Source organism: Ipomoea triloba, chromosome 10 (genome assembly GCF_003576645.1).
Source record: "Ipomoea triloba cultivar NCNSP0323 chromosome 10, ASM357664v1".
In the NCBI taxonomy this organism is placed as follows: Eukaryota; Viridiplantae; Streptophyta; class Magnoliopsida; order Solanales; family Convolvulaceae; genus Ipomoea; species Ipomoea triloba.
Window position 1 is genome coordinate 439,843 of NC_044925.1, and position 13,492 is coordinate 453,334.

At 33.3% G+C, this 13,492-nt stretch overlaps 2 protein-coding genes across 8 annotated transcripts; one reads left to right on the forward strand and one right to left on the reverse strand.

The window, feature by feature from the left end:
- Positions 1-2,553: 2,553 nt before the first annotated feature.
- On the reverse strand, positions 2,554-5,489 carry LOC116033481. 6 transcript variants are annotated; one of them, XM_031276225.1, is made up of 5 exons: positions 5,347-5,412; positions 4,251-4,300; positions 3,873-4,011; positions 3,550-3,764; positions 2,554-3,035 (listed from the first exon to the last, which is right to left on the reverse strand). In XM_031276225.1, exons 3-5 carry the CDS (start codon positions 3,960-3,962, stop codon positions 2,735-2,737), a joined length of 606 nt encoding a protein of 201 aa, XP_031132085.1. In that variant the 5' UTR covers positions 3,963-4,011; positions 4,251-4,300; positions 5,347-5,412; the 3' UTR covers positions 2,554-2,734. The 6 variants fall into 6 exon arrangements, with proteins under 6 accessions (XP_031132085.1, XP_031132087.1, XP_031132084.1 ...); XM_031276227.1 differs by having other exon boundaries at positions 3,873-4,008; positions 5,347-5,364; XM_031276224.1 differs by lacking the exon at positions 5,347-5,412 and adding an exon at positions 5,227-5,243.
- A 2,763-nt stretch (positions 5,490-8,252) lies between these two features.
- On the forward strand, positions 8,253-10,703 carry LOC116031882 (guanine nucleotide-binding protein subunit gamma 2-like). 2 transcript variants are annotated; one of them, XM_031274224.1, is made up of 4 exons: positions 8,253-8,516; positions 8,905-8,957; positions 9,682-9,779; positions 10,393-10,703. In XM_031274224.1, the coding sequence occupies exons 1-3, from the start codon at positions 8,343-8,345 to the stop codon at positions 9,728-9,730; spliced, it is 276 nt and encodes a 91-aa protein (XP_031130084.1). In that variant the 5' UTR covers positions 8,253-8,342; the 3' UTR covers positions 9,731-9,779; positions 10,393-10,703. The 2 variants fall into 2 exon arrangements, with proteins under 2 accessions (XP_031130084.1, XP_031130083.1); XM_031274223.1 differs by having other exon boundaries at positions 8,259-8,516; positions 9,682-9,726.
- Positions 10,704-13,492: the final 2,789 nt, after the last annotated feature.

The window sequence follows — 13,492 nt, forward strand, 5'->3', positions numbered from 1 at the left end:
CCACATGAAGCTGCATTTTCCCTTCACTAAATCATATTTATATATCCTAGCTAGCAAGTAGCTAGCTAGTTGCAGTTATATAACGACGACTTCAATCTGTTCACTCGCACGTACACCTACACGTTCACTCATTTTATAATAATATAATTTTACAGCTATAAATAATTATCTATTTCTTAGTTTCATACCTAAATTCACTACAAACAAACGTCTTTTTATTTGTGTGTGTAACTAAGGGTTTTTACTATCGGATGCAGAGATTAATTTTCTTGCTGATTGTAGACACTTTTAAGGGTGAAATAATTGGTATGGAGATGTAAATTTATTCCATATCCAAAGCCAATAATTGATTCTTTGATTTTGATCTTATTTTTTATATCTGTTCTTTAGTAGCTAGCTAAACTTTTCACTAGAGATATTAATTGGGCAAGTCCGTTCAATTTTAGACTAGTTTTGTCAAGTTGTTGATTTATCATTTTTTTTGTCAAGTTTAAAATTTTTGGTCTTAACCTTAAAATCTCAAGATGTTGAGCTTATCAACGAGCTCAAATAAATTTTTTTTTTATATTTTCAAATTAACATCCTAAACTTTCAATTTAAAATAAACTAGTGCATTATTTACACTAATAAATATAAACTTAAATCCCAATCAATTAATCTAAACTTTTATTTTCAAATTTCAACTAAAAACAATTAATATATTTAAGAGAAAAATGTCAAATATACCCTCAAACTATTAGGCCCTCAAACTTTTAAAAGTTATAATTAAACACGTTAATTAACATATTAATTTAGTGTATCAAAGCCTAAAAAACTTATTAGTGACTGCACGTACGTATCGGCGGAGCTTCAACGACCTCCGAGGAAAAACCGGCAATGACGCGGCTAGCAGGTCCCAGAAAAGGAAACCAAATTGATCGCCATCTCTGTGGATTAGGATTAAATTTTTAATCCTAATCTTACAAATTTTTTATCTTATCCATCATATGGAGAGGTTGTTGGCAGGCCATTGTTGCAGATCAGAAAGAGTAACAGTACGTGGTGGGCTGAGGAGATTGAGTCACGCTGGGTAGACTACTTGTCCGACACTTCAGCACTTATAGCGACGGTTAAGGTATTATAACTAAATTTTTAATGTGGCCTCGTCGTTGTATATAACGCGATGATTGAGACCAAAACAAATTTTAAGGTTATTGCGTTAGCATGATTTCATGTTTGCCTGTGCTTCAGCAGTTTGTGTTTGCTGCTGCAGAAAGTACGTGGGCGTATAGATGATGAACAACGTAATAATACCGTGGAAGGACAATCCTACTCAAATTATTATAGTTGATTTGGTAATGGTAATCATAAAGTTTTAAATTCGACTCCTCGTGAGAGCTGTCTATTAGCCTTCTTGATTTGAACCTTTCAAGTATGAGTGATCTAAGTTGATTTACCTTCTGTGTTGGTTTGGGTCACAAGACGAACCATCAAATAGTAACTGCGAGCTAATTAAATCAAAGTAATAACATTGTGGTGTTGAATATGTAGCATCTACTTGTCCAATTGTTATATTATGGACCAAGATTCACTATGCTCATTGCAGATATATTATATATAGACTATGTACCTACAATTAATATATTACATACTTCCAATTAACAGATGACATATATATCGCTATAGATACATAATCGATTAACTAAAAATACATTATGGTACATAAAATATTAGTTGCACGTACATTATATGGACCAGATACACAATGCGCATAATAAACTATATCACTACTAACTACTAATTGTCACTAACAACAATGGTTATAACTTTTGTTTGATTTTTGATTTGGGAATGGCCCAAGCCACCAGAGACATGTTGGAAAAAGCCCATGTGTTTATTTGCGGCAAATTATTTTATGGACCCGAGTCCACCTTGCAGGGTGGACTCGAATCCAAACAGCGTAGATACACTCGGATATGGGTATTTGTACCTGATGTGGTAAATTTACTCGGGTATGGATATTTGTATGCGATATGATAATTTTGTAGTTGTGTAGTAGATCGGGAAGTTAGGACCAAAGGTTGGAGGTTCCTGAGCTTAAAGGATTAGAGAGAGAGCCCAAAAGTCCCCTTAACAAGTGTTTTGCGAGGTATTTATAGGTGATACGAAGGGGACACATGTTGGGAGGCCGGCATGCGCGCTACGTGTCCTACATGCACTCGGTGGCCACTCGGCGAAGGGGGTAGCACCCACATGTAACAAGGCATCTAATCGCCAATAGCTACCGGGGTCGGTTTAATATGTCAGGAGGTATGTCTCTAGGTATGTCTCTTTGAAGGCTTATCACACGGGCTCAGGACTGAGGTTAAGTACCCGGGTCGGGGCCGAGCACAAAACAGTAAGGACTTAATGCCACAATGTTCGGATCAGGCCGGTTAGTATTCGCCCGTGGTCGGACCAGATCGAGAAAGGTCCCTCACGCCTATCAAGTCCTCAGGTCGATGTACTGGGGTATATTCCCTATCAGCACCTCAAATAGAAAAAGAAAAATGAAAAAACTGTGGAAAAAGAAAATAGGAAATCAGAAAAACTGCACTAAACGCTTCTAAGTTTACAAGATTCTTATTTGCAATAGTATATAGTACAATGCAGCACAACATCAAAGAACAATAAGTTCATAATACATACTGCCTTAGCTTTCGATTAAAGTGATTGCGGCATGATGGCAATAATATTTACAGATTAATAACAAAGTTCAGTGAGAAGCCTTTGATGAAATTGGCACATCTGCCTCATAATCAGCAGAAACCGCGTACCCTTCCCCGCCTTTCATGCCCTCGTCCTCCAGGTAGTCTTCCCGAGCATTGTTCGCTAGCATCAACAAGACCAACCAGAAGAGGGACGAGTCGAGAGATAAAAACGCACCACCACCAAGAAGACCCGTCTTAGCTGTGGGGCACCCTGTTTGCAAGTCTTGATGAATGTTGTTTGTGATGTGAAGTTGCTCGGTGATCGTTGGCCATAACAGAAACGCTGCAGCTAATCCAGTCGTCCCTCTTCTCATCACGATGAGGAAAAAGAACATCATAAGTAAGGCGTAATGTTCATCGCACTTGTGTAAGTAAATCGTCATTTAAGCCTAGCTTAATGCAAAAAAGCAACTATACCATAGAACCCAAAAATTTTAGCTAGGTGCCCTTTTAGTTCCTCTATGTTGTGTTCTATATATATATATGTGTGTAAGTATATAAACTTTTGAGCATATATAATATATAAACATAAATGTGCAATCCAACTATTTAGCTTAGGTTTTTAGTTGAAATGGAGTACATGCTTCAGTTTGGTATCAGAACCAACCCATGCCCGACTATGGTCCAGGTGTTGCTTAGAGCCCATCAACCCGCACACATGAGGGGGCGTGTTGAACATATAATATATAAACATAAATGTGCAATCCAACTATTAGCTTAGGCTTTTAGTTGAAATGGAGCACATGCTTCAGTTTAAACCCAGCTAATATTGATCAATCAACCATTTCTGAAATAATATGTACTAGTTATGTATACTCACAGAGCAATATTGAAGAACACGAGGAAACTGGTGTTTTTAAAGAAAGCAGACTGTGGAATAGACTTCCCCTTGTACGGATAGAATAGCGAAAAATATCCGACTACAGTGGAGGCCAAGAGAAAGGCGACAGACAAATATCCGAAAACGGGAGTTGGATCAGACGGATACTTGCAAATGACTATGCCTTTCCCCGGGATTGCAGTACCATATGCAGGCTGCAGTTCAAGAGGACAATAATAAAAACATCACACTTTTAGTTACCTATTTTATATGGCGTTGCATAAAAGTTAAACAAAAACATAACTGCGTAGAAATGAACTAACCTTTTTGTTTTCGGCGACCACTCCAAAAATAAAGGATGCCAAACCTAATGTTGCTATTATGATAGACATCTCCTTCATGCCCATTGCCATCTTGCCTTCAAGCTTACAGCAAATAGCCAAAATTCCGAGCACACTTCTACTAAGAAGGTAGGAATATCAATCAAAACCAAGAATCTCGAAAATGAATAACAAAATGATATGAATAAGATTCTCATAATTGGATAGAGTCTAAATTCATCCATAAGAAGCCCCGAGATCCCAACAATTTATTTCGAATTAAAGAAACTACAGCCTAAAGTACAAAAAGTATGTTAAACAGACCCAAGATCTTGAAATGTACAATGAAAAATAATATATCAACACAAAATTATGTCTTACAATTTATTAGGGTTTAAAAGACAACAATGAAGAGCCTACGTAACAACAATCTGCAATCAGACAGATGCGAACTCTGAATTCAAGTAATCGTGCCATGAATAATGAAAATTAAGTTAAAATAGAGCCAAGATCATAGAAATGAGTAAGAGCAAACAATATATCAACACAAACTGACAAAAGTATGTCTTGCAATTCTATAGAAACTCAAATCCAACAATGAAGAGCCTAGATAACAACAATTTGACATACGGGAACTCTCGATTTAAGCAAACATGACATGGATGATCAAAATTAGAAACTCAAATCCAACAATAAGGAGCTTAGATAACAACAATTGGACATACGAGCACTCTCAAATGAAGCAAACATGGCATGGATGATCAAAATTAAGTTAAATAAGACCAAGAACTTGGAAATGAGTAAGAGCAACAATATATCAACATAAAATCATGTCTTGCAATTCTATAGAAACTCAAATCCAACAATGAAGAGCGTAGATAACAACAATATGAGTATATGACATGGGTATTTCTCAATTTAAGCAAACATGTCATGGATGATAAAAATGAAGTTAAAATAGAACCAAGAACTTGGAAATGAGTAAGAGCAACAATATATCAGCACAAAATCATGTCTTGCAATTCTATAGAAACTCAAATCCAACAATGAAGAGCATAGATAACAACAATATGACTTAAGGGTATTTCTCAATTTAAGCAAACATGTCATGGATGATAAAAATGAAGTTAAATAGATAGAACCAAGTACTTGGAAATGAGTAAGAGCAACAATATATCAGCACAAAATTATGTCTTGCAATTCTATAGAAACTCAAATCCAACAATGAAGAGCCTAGATAACAACAATTTGACATATGGGTACTCTCAATTTAAGCAAACATGGCATGAATGATCAAAATTAAGGCATATAGTCCAGAGTTCTTGAGAATGAGTAATAGAAATATCTCAACACACACACAAACTGTCTTGTAATTGTATAGAAGTTCCAAATCAAACAATGAAGAGCCTAGATGGAATGAATAACTAAACAGAAGTTGAATAATATCAAAACCAAAAAAGTGTGGTTGTAAGCATACCTTTTAGAGATCAAGAAGGTTGTTGTGAGCCTTTAATGGGTTGGTCGTGCCGTGCAAGCTCTGCTTGCGACGAGAGGAAGAAGATAAAGCAAGGCCGGACCTTTGACTTCTCTCTCTCTCTCTCTATTTTAATTTGTCTGTAAATTCCCATTTTTAGGTGGCATTTTGGTTCCTAATTTTCCAAAAATGAAAAGAAAGTTTTTCAATAAAGTCGCAATCGCGAAAGATTAGCTCCCATAAACCACAATATGTATTTTACAAGAATTTAGTTAAAAAAACAAAAAAAAAACTCAAATTTATGTTCTATTTTGTAGAAGTTATAATTTATTTTAAGATAAAAATAAATTATATACTTTATTTGAAAAAACATTGAGAGTTTAAAATAATGATGTATTATGAGTATAATAATTTTAAAAATTAACTTTTAAAAGCGTGTAATTGTACTTGTATAAATACTCCCTTATTTAATGAAAAGCGAAAAAGAATTGATCGTTAATTTTCTAAGCAACTTGAGAGTGATAGTCCCATGGCACAAGTCTTAAGTGCATCAATAATAGACTTTTGGTTCCAAGTAATTTTGAAGCATATTATTTTGGTTTAAGACAACTGATCGTGTCATCTCATTTTTCCTTCTTTACTCACTTGTGTAGTTGTGTATTATAAATAATATATATATATATATCGTAGCCTCATGAAGTGGACACAGGATGCTGTGCGTGAAGCTGACATGCGTTTATCTCATTGGCGTGTGTGACCACGCGTCATGCGCGATGTCATAGTTGCTTCGGTGAGAACAATCTTTCTATCTATAATAACTTTCTTCTCTCTCCTATAAATCTATAATGATTTCTCCTCTTTTCTCCTCTCCTTACATTGAGGAGACCCTAAATTACAAAAAATTTTAAATTCACAACAACAATAGTATTTTCACTCATATATAATAAGTGCTAGGATTTTACTTAGAAAATAAAATATTTCATATTAACATATTTGGATCCATAACCATGGAGCCCAATGCATGAGATTTTATAACACGGTCCAGTCTATTAATATTATACAAAAGAATTCAATACTTCAAGCACATAGAAATGATTAAAGTTAATAAATTTTTATTTCTTAAATATGAAATAATTTGGGGTTAGGCTCTCCCCACTTGCATCCATATGAGTGGGCCAAACAAAGAGATTCTCAATCGTATTTTCATATTCCAAAATCCATGATGGTCCATTGTTTAGACCATACTTTCTGCATGTCACACTTCATAAGCCAGACCTAACTTTTTGACCGAGTTTAGTACGGTCATAGCTTATTACCAAAAGATAATCTTTTGAAACTTTTTAGAGCTTTAAAAAAAAGTTAACTTTTGTATCTCATTTAATTTTTAGAATAATTCTACATCTACTCCTATTTTTTACATCCTATAACATGAGATATTTTGATTGTTTAATATAAAGGAGTCATGATTTTTATCCATTCTTCTCTCCAATAAAATTTGAACACTTATGAAAGTAAAAGTTGAGAGTGAGTTTTTGGACTCCAAGTAATATTTTTGTTAATTTCAACATTATGTTTTTGAACTTGTTTGGTTATTGATGGAACTATAAAAGTTTGACGAAACTATTTCTAGCATTTTGACCAAGTCAAAACGCTGAAAGTAATGTTTGATAATCAACAATTTAAAGCATCATTTTTAGTGTGTATCACTGAAATCTGAAACGTTACTTTTAGTAGCATTTTAGATTGGTGAAATAATTTTTCTTTCCAAAACACCATCTAGGAAAAGGGTCAAACAAGTCATTTACTCGAAAAGTCAATTAGGTTCCTAAACTTTTAAAAAGTTCAATTAAGTTCATAAACATATTATTCAAAAAAAAAAGTTCATAAACATATTATTTTGGTACATTGAAACTCAAAATCCTATTAATGACATGTAATAACAGGTCACTAGATTTTTGCGGCTTTCCAATGACATCTAATGTACTCTGAGGATTAATACCGGCGACTTCAAACAGTCGCTTTCCTTTTCCAATGGAGAAGGCAACCAGCCTTCTCGACATGAGAAGGCAATCCGGCAACCACTTGGTCGCCTTCTGAGAAGGCGGTTCTCCAAGGAGAAAGTGAGAAGGCGACCAACAGTTCGCCTTCTCCGACGGAGAGGGCATCATTCGTCGCTTTTTTCAAAGAATGCAACTGATGACCGATCGCCAGGTGCTGTTTTTTCCCAACGATGATGGTCAACAATGTCTAATGACAATCAACGACAGCTAACATCAGTTAACGGGCGACTAGTGGTGGTCAACTACATTATGTAATTTATGTTTACTAGTAACCTATTAGTTACGGGTAAATTAGACTTATTTGATCGATTTTAATAAGTTGGAGTGTTTAATTGCATTTCTTAAAAGCTTAAAACTTGTTAAAGACCTTGTGGTCTAGTGGCACATGGTGTCCCGGTTTACACTTTCACGTGGAAGCAACTGTTGACTCTTTGTGCTTTGTGCTTCATTAGGTTGAGAAAGTAGCTATGAACAAATACTACATTGTAACAGAGTCAGTAGTAAAAAAAAAAAAAAAAGCTTAAGACTTAATTACACTTTCATGTAAAGTTTGAGGGCTATTTCGCTATTTTTTTTTCTTGAATCTTATATTTTAAGATAAGATGATTAATAATTAATAAAATAAAATTTATAGATTTATTTTGAATTGATTTACGAATGAAAATGGTTTTGAAAAGAAATGTGATGAAAGACGTGTAACAAAATTACACACTCCGATCCGCGACCAAAAGGGGGGGACTAGACCACATTTTCCAAGTAGTTTATCTAAAAGTTGACCATTCTTTTGTATCTTATGTGTTTGATCTGCTTTTCTGCAGCTGTCACCTCATGACCCAATCTCTCTTCCCCCTTCTTTTCTTCCCCTCTTCCTCTCTCATATATACTCTCTTCATTTTCCTACCTTTTTCATACTCACAATTTTGGACCATATTTATATTTATGGAGCCATCATCTGACGATCAGCCCCGAACCTCCGACCTTGCGTCATCTTCCGGCGAGGGATCACGCTCTTCGGCTGCCGGACCGCCGGCGCAGTCTCCGGTTGGGTTCATGGGCAAGCACCGGATGGCGGCCGCCGTCGCCTCCCTCGATCACCAAATTCAATTGATTCAGGTTTGTGACTCATACATATTTCGCTTCTTCTTTACTCTTTAGAATTAATTTTTTGCGTACAATTTAATCCAAATGATATTAGTTTTAGGGAATTTCTAATGTTTCAATCAACATTATTGTGTGTGTGTGGTTTTTTTTTTTTTTTTAATTTATCAATATAGTATAAAAAGTATATCAATTAAACCTAATGGGGCAGCTCAAGTGACAAGTGAGCTCTCTTGTGAAGAGGAATTTTGGGAGAAACCGGGTTCAATTTCTACAAGTGGCGATTCCCTTGGGCCATCTCCCGTGCCTCTCGGAGCGAACATGGGTGGACCCTATATCAATTAATACCAAAAAAAAAGTTTATTATTATAGTTATCTAAAGAATCTGTATGTATTGGTACAGGAAGAGCTGCAGCGACTCGAAACACTCGGGGAATCTTCAATTGTCTGCAAAGAGTAAGTACATACTAGTTACTTTATCGCATGAGCTTAGCCTACTTACTTGTTCAGTAAATAATATTTAAGAAAAAAGACTAAAGGTTTAAATCTTGATAGCGACAAGGTATGAATTATACTTAAAATAGATAGATCTTTAGGTACACCGATCCGGTTGCCTTCTTCGAGATGAGAAGGCGATGGTGACCAACGGTCACGTTTCACTCTTGTAGAAGGCTACGGCCCATTTTGTCTTCGGAGTTGACCGGATAAAGTTTAAGATTTGACCTTTTTTTTTTACTTATTTTCTGAAAAATGAACTAAATACACCAAGATAATTTTTTAAAATACAATCAAACACTATAGATAAAAATATCTTTTAAAAAATAACTCATTTTTCATACCCTTTATAAAAAATCAATATTCATTGTGAATATTCAACAATGTTGTCTCAACTAGTCAATTTTTTTGTACCAAAAATGTCTACGTTTGACCAACTTTAATGTGGTCTTGAGACATGCGACGAGGTCATAACATTTTTGTTAATATTACACGTATTCTAAATTTTTCATTTTTTTTCTCTTTTCTTACCTGACATATTTTGATTCACTCAGGAAAAAAAAAAGTGAGTTACAATTTTTATTATTATTTTTTATTCTATCAATAAAATTACGATACTTAGACAGAAATTTTACTCTGTCCTATATAATTTTCCCTTTGCTAACTCTCTCCATTACACCTGTAGGTTGGTCTCAAGTGTTGAATCCGCTCCAGATGCTCTTCTACCAGTGTAAGAAACTATGAATTACTATTACTACACCAGATATAATAACTTATGCTTGAGTAAGTCTTGTATAAAAAATATTATACTTTAACTGAAAATTACTATGTGTCTGACATCTCATAATGAGATGGTCTTACACAAGACTTATTGTTTAAATAATTTTCAATCTCTGAAATGTCTCCTCATCTCATTTTAATTTTCTTATTTGTCATTTAGTAATTAACTTGATTAAATTGTAACATAAAATTTCAAACTCAAAATTTATGGTAAAGACTTAAAAGACTACTTATATTTTTGTAAATAATGAAAATAAAATTATCATTCTAATTTTTAAAAATGTCATTTGTACTTTTCTATTTATAATAATAAACATTTTTACTACTTTAGCTTTTTAAAATTTCCCTAAAAAACTCATTTATGTTGTAAAAATTTGTTACGGTTACATTTTAATGAACCTAACATTAAATGTCAAATTATATTTGGTACAATCACATAAATGTAGCAAGTGTACTGAGTATTGTCACAACAACGTAAATGCATCGGGTTATACTATATATTATTAGCATGTATGGGTGCCAACAATATATAATTTTATTAGATACAACATGACACTAATATCAATCGTGATCCTAAAATTTTCCTTATACTATTCGAATGGAATTGATGATGCAGGACAAAAGGTCCAAAAGAAGTTGGCTGGGATAGGTGGTTCCAAGGAGCCAATGGCTCGAGGCGTCAAAAGAGATGGATTTAATATTTGGATGAAACTTTGGAATTCTTTTTATAACAAGGAAAATATGTAGTTATTATCTGAGGATTAAGAATTTGTACTGGTTAAATTAGAATTTTTTAAAAAAATAAGATTTCATGTAACTGAGGATAATTAATTACAAAACATTATTATTTTATCTGCCACACAAATTTTCCACTTTATCGAGATTTGTATTACTATACTAAATAATCTCATCTTTATTTCACATAAATTTTGTTTCCTTTTCTTTTATTGTTTTGTAATTTGTTCATCTTTATATCACACATTCAACGGACGATGCAGTGTTTGGTAAATAGCTTTTAGCTCTTAGTTGATTGAGTTAATGGATTTAATTAATATAATTATTGATAGCATTAGTTAATTGTAGAAAAAATCTTTGATAAATTAGTTGTTAGTTAATAACTAATTACCTGTAAAATGACTTTCTCCAAGTCACTCGACCCAAATCCCCCTAAGCTCAAGCCACTTGACTCACTCCCGACACATTGCCATCACTACGGCAATCTATATCGTGGATCATGGTGCACAGTGCACTATGGATCCTAATCCAATACACAGAATTTCACTTCATAATGTATAGAATTTTTGTTCATAATGCACAAATTTCATATTCATAATGCACATAGCCATAAATATGATATAATTAACATATATACAAAATTTGATTTCATAAAGTACGAAATTTATGTTCAAAATACACATACACATAAACACAGAATAATGAAGATGAATTAAACACTTAACATAATACACAGAGTTCATGTTCATAATGCATAAAATGCATGTTCATTATATCGTATTTATGTGTATGTGCATTATGAACATGAATTTTATACGTTATAAAATCAAATTTTGTGTATTGAATCATGGCATACAATATAACGATTGCATCCCTACCCCCTACCCTTCCCCAAGCCAATTGACCCAAATCCCCCTAAGCCCAATTCCATATATAGTCCCCATTTTATTATTTTACTTTACCCCACTTGGACTCCAAATACCTACCCAATAAACCCATGACCCCATCATTACGAAAAAAAGAAAAATCTTGTCCAAATATGTCAATAACATTGTAATTGAGAGTCCAAATTAAAAGTAAAATATGTTCGAATATAATTAATTATTTTTAAGTATTAATAAAATAATATATAAATTAACATGTCATGTTATCGATTAAACATATGTGACAGTAATAACGTTAATACCGAATCAGTAAAACTAATGGTCATTGACTAAACTGAACACGAATATTTGAGTATTTTAGAGATTTTTTTTCAAACATAAACTTTCTAACTTACATATTTTTTAAAAAATAAAATAAAATAAAATAAAATCCATTATTATTTTCGATCTTAGGATTTTGAATTTTTTCTTTTGAGGTCCCTCCATGCCCCCTTCTGCTTTTTCAAGTTTGTCTTTTTTCCTAAAATTAGTAGTCTTTGCATCAATATAAGTCAATTTTGTTGTTCTCTTAATCTCGTGTCCCATACATTTGAAACATAGTTTGTCTCCTTCCCATCCGATCTTGTAATAATATAGAGACTTGTTGCACGTACATTTTTAGTATATTACATATTTATTATTAGTGTTTTATAGAGTCATTTTAATTTATAATATACTAAAAATTAATTTACAGTAAATTAAAATTGAACATTATCAAAATATAGTGAATAAATAAGCATGTAGTTCAATAATAATAATAATAGTAAGTATACAAAAAATATAAATCAGCATCTAGATTTACTTTATAAAGTGAACTTTTTATAAAAATAATTAATTGTCAATTAACATACAAGCATTAAACTAAAAATATGTTTCATGTCACGAACATAGGAGTTTGAGTTTGAGATTGACTCATTGTGTGTATAAGTATACAATTTGATGTTGAGCTGAGTTTTGAAATCAAATTGAGTAAATTACATATGACTCGGAGATAGATTAATCATTAATGGGTTATGATATAGTGAATTTGAAAAACTTGAGTTATATATAAAAAGTTTTAAATAAAAAATTGTAGACATATCGTGCTAGTGGGACTCTAATGCTAATAAGATTATATTGAAATAGGCAGTGACCTAACTCCTAAGGCGACCTTGCCTAATGTTGAAGAAGCACGTGTTCAACTACCAAAGCATAGTAGGGACATTATGTTATGGGACAACGTTGAATGGTGTCAGTAGATGACAAGCAACCATTTAATGATATACTAATAATACTATGCTGTCACCATATTTATTGTATACGTTACGGCTAACAGGTTTATCGTGAGTTTACTTTCTTTCTTCAAGTCAAGATGGAGATGCAAGGGAAAAGGATACTACAACAAGAATTTAAAGTTTAGCGTGAAAAAAGGTTCAATGTTTTTTAAAATAATTTTGTTGGTGCGTAGGTGCAACGTTATATTTTTTTTCGTTTCAAAAAAAAAAAAAAACAAGAATTTAAAGTTTAGCGTGAAAAAAGGTTCAATAATGTTTTTTAAAATAATTTTGTTGGTGCGTAAGTGCAACGTTATATTTTTTAAGTTACACAATTATTTTATAACAATTGATGGATATATTATTGGAGATAAACATATCCGATAGAGTGAATTAAGACGGGTTCGGTGGGACTCGGGGCCCCGAGGTGGACCCCTGAATTTTGACCCAAGGCCGCCTAGGGCGAGCCCGTGCTCGACATAGGCTTCGACTTGGGGCTCAGGCGGGGGCCCGATCACGAGGCCGGGCGCGGTCCAAGGTGTTACAATTAACTCCTCCTTTTTGGGGGGACAGTTAGAAGACAATTTATATAAATACCAATGTCATTGTTTTGTTAAGACATCACATATTCTCTTGTAATAACATTACACAAACATTAATACAATCTTTGTCTCCGTGGCGGCATAGAGTTATTGTCTTATCACTTGTCATTGTTCATTTGTTCCTTTAATTAATTGAGTTATTTGATATGGGCCAACTGGATCAATTTATTCCATAAGTAATGCACACTTGTTAACTATAGTTG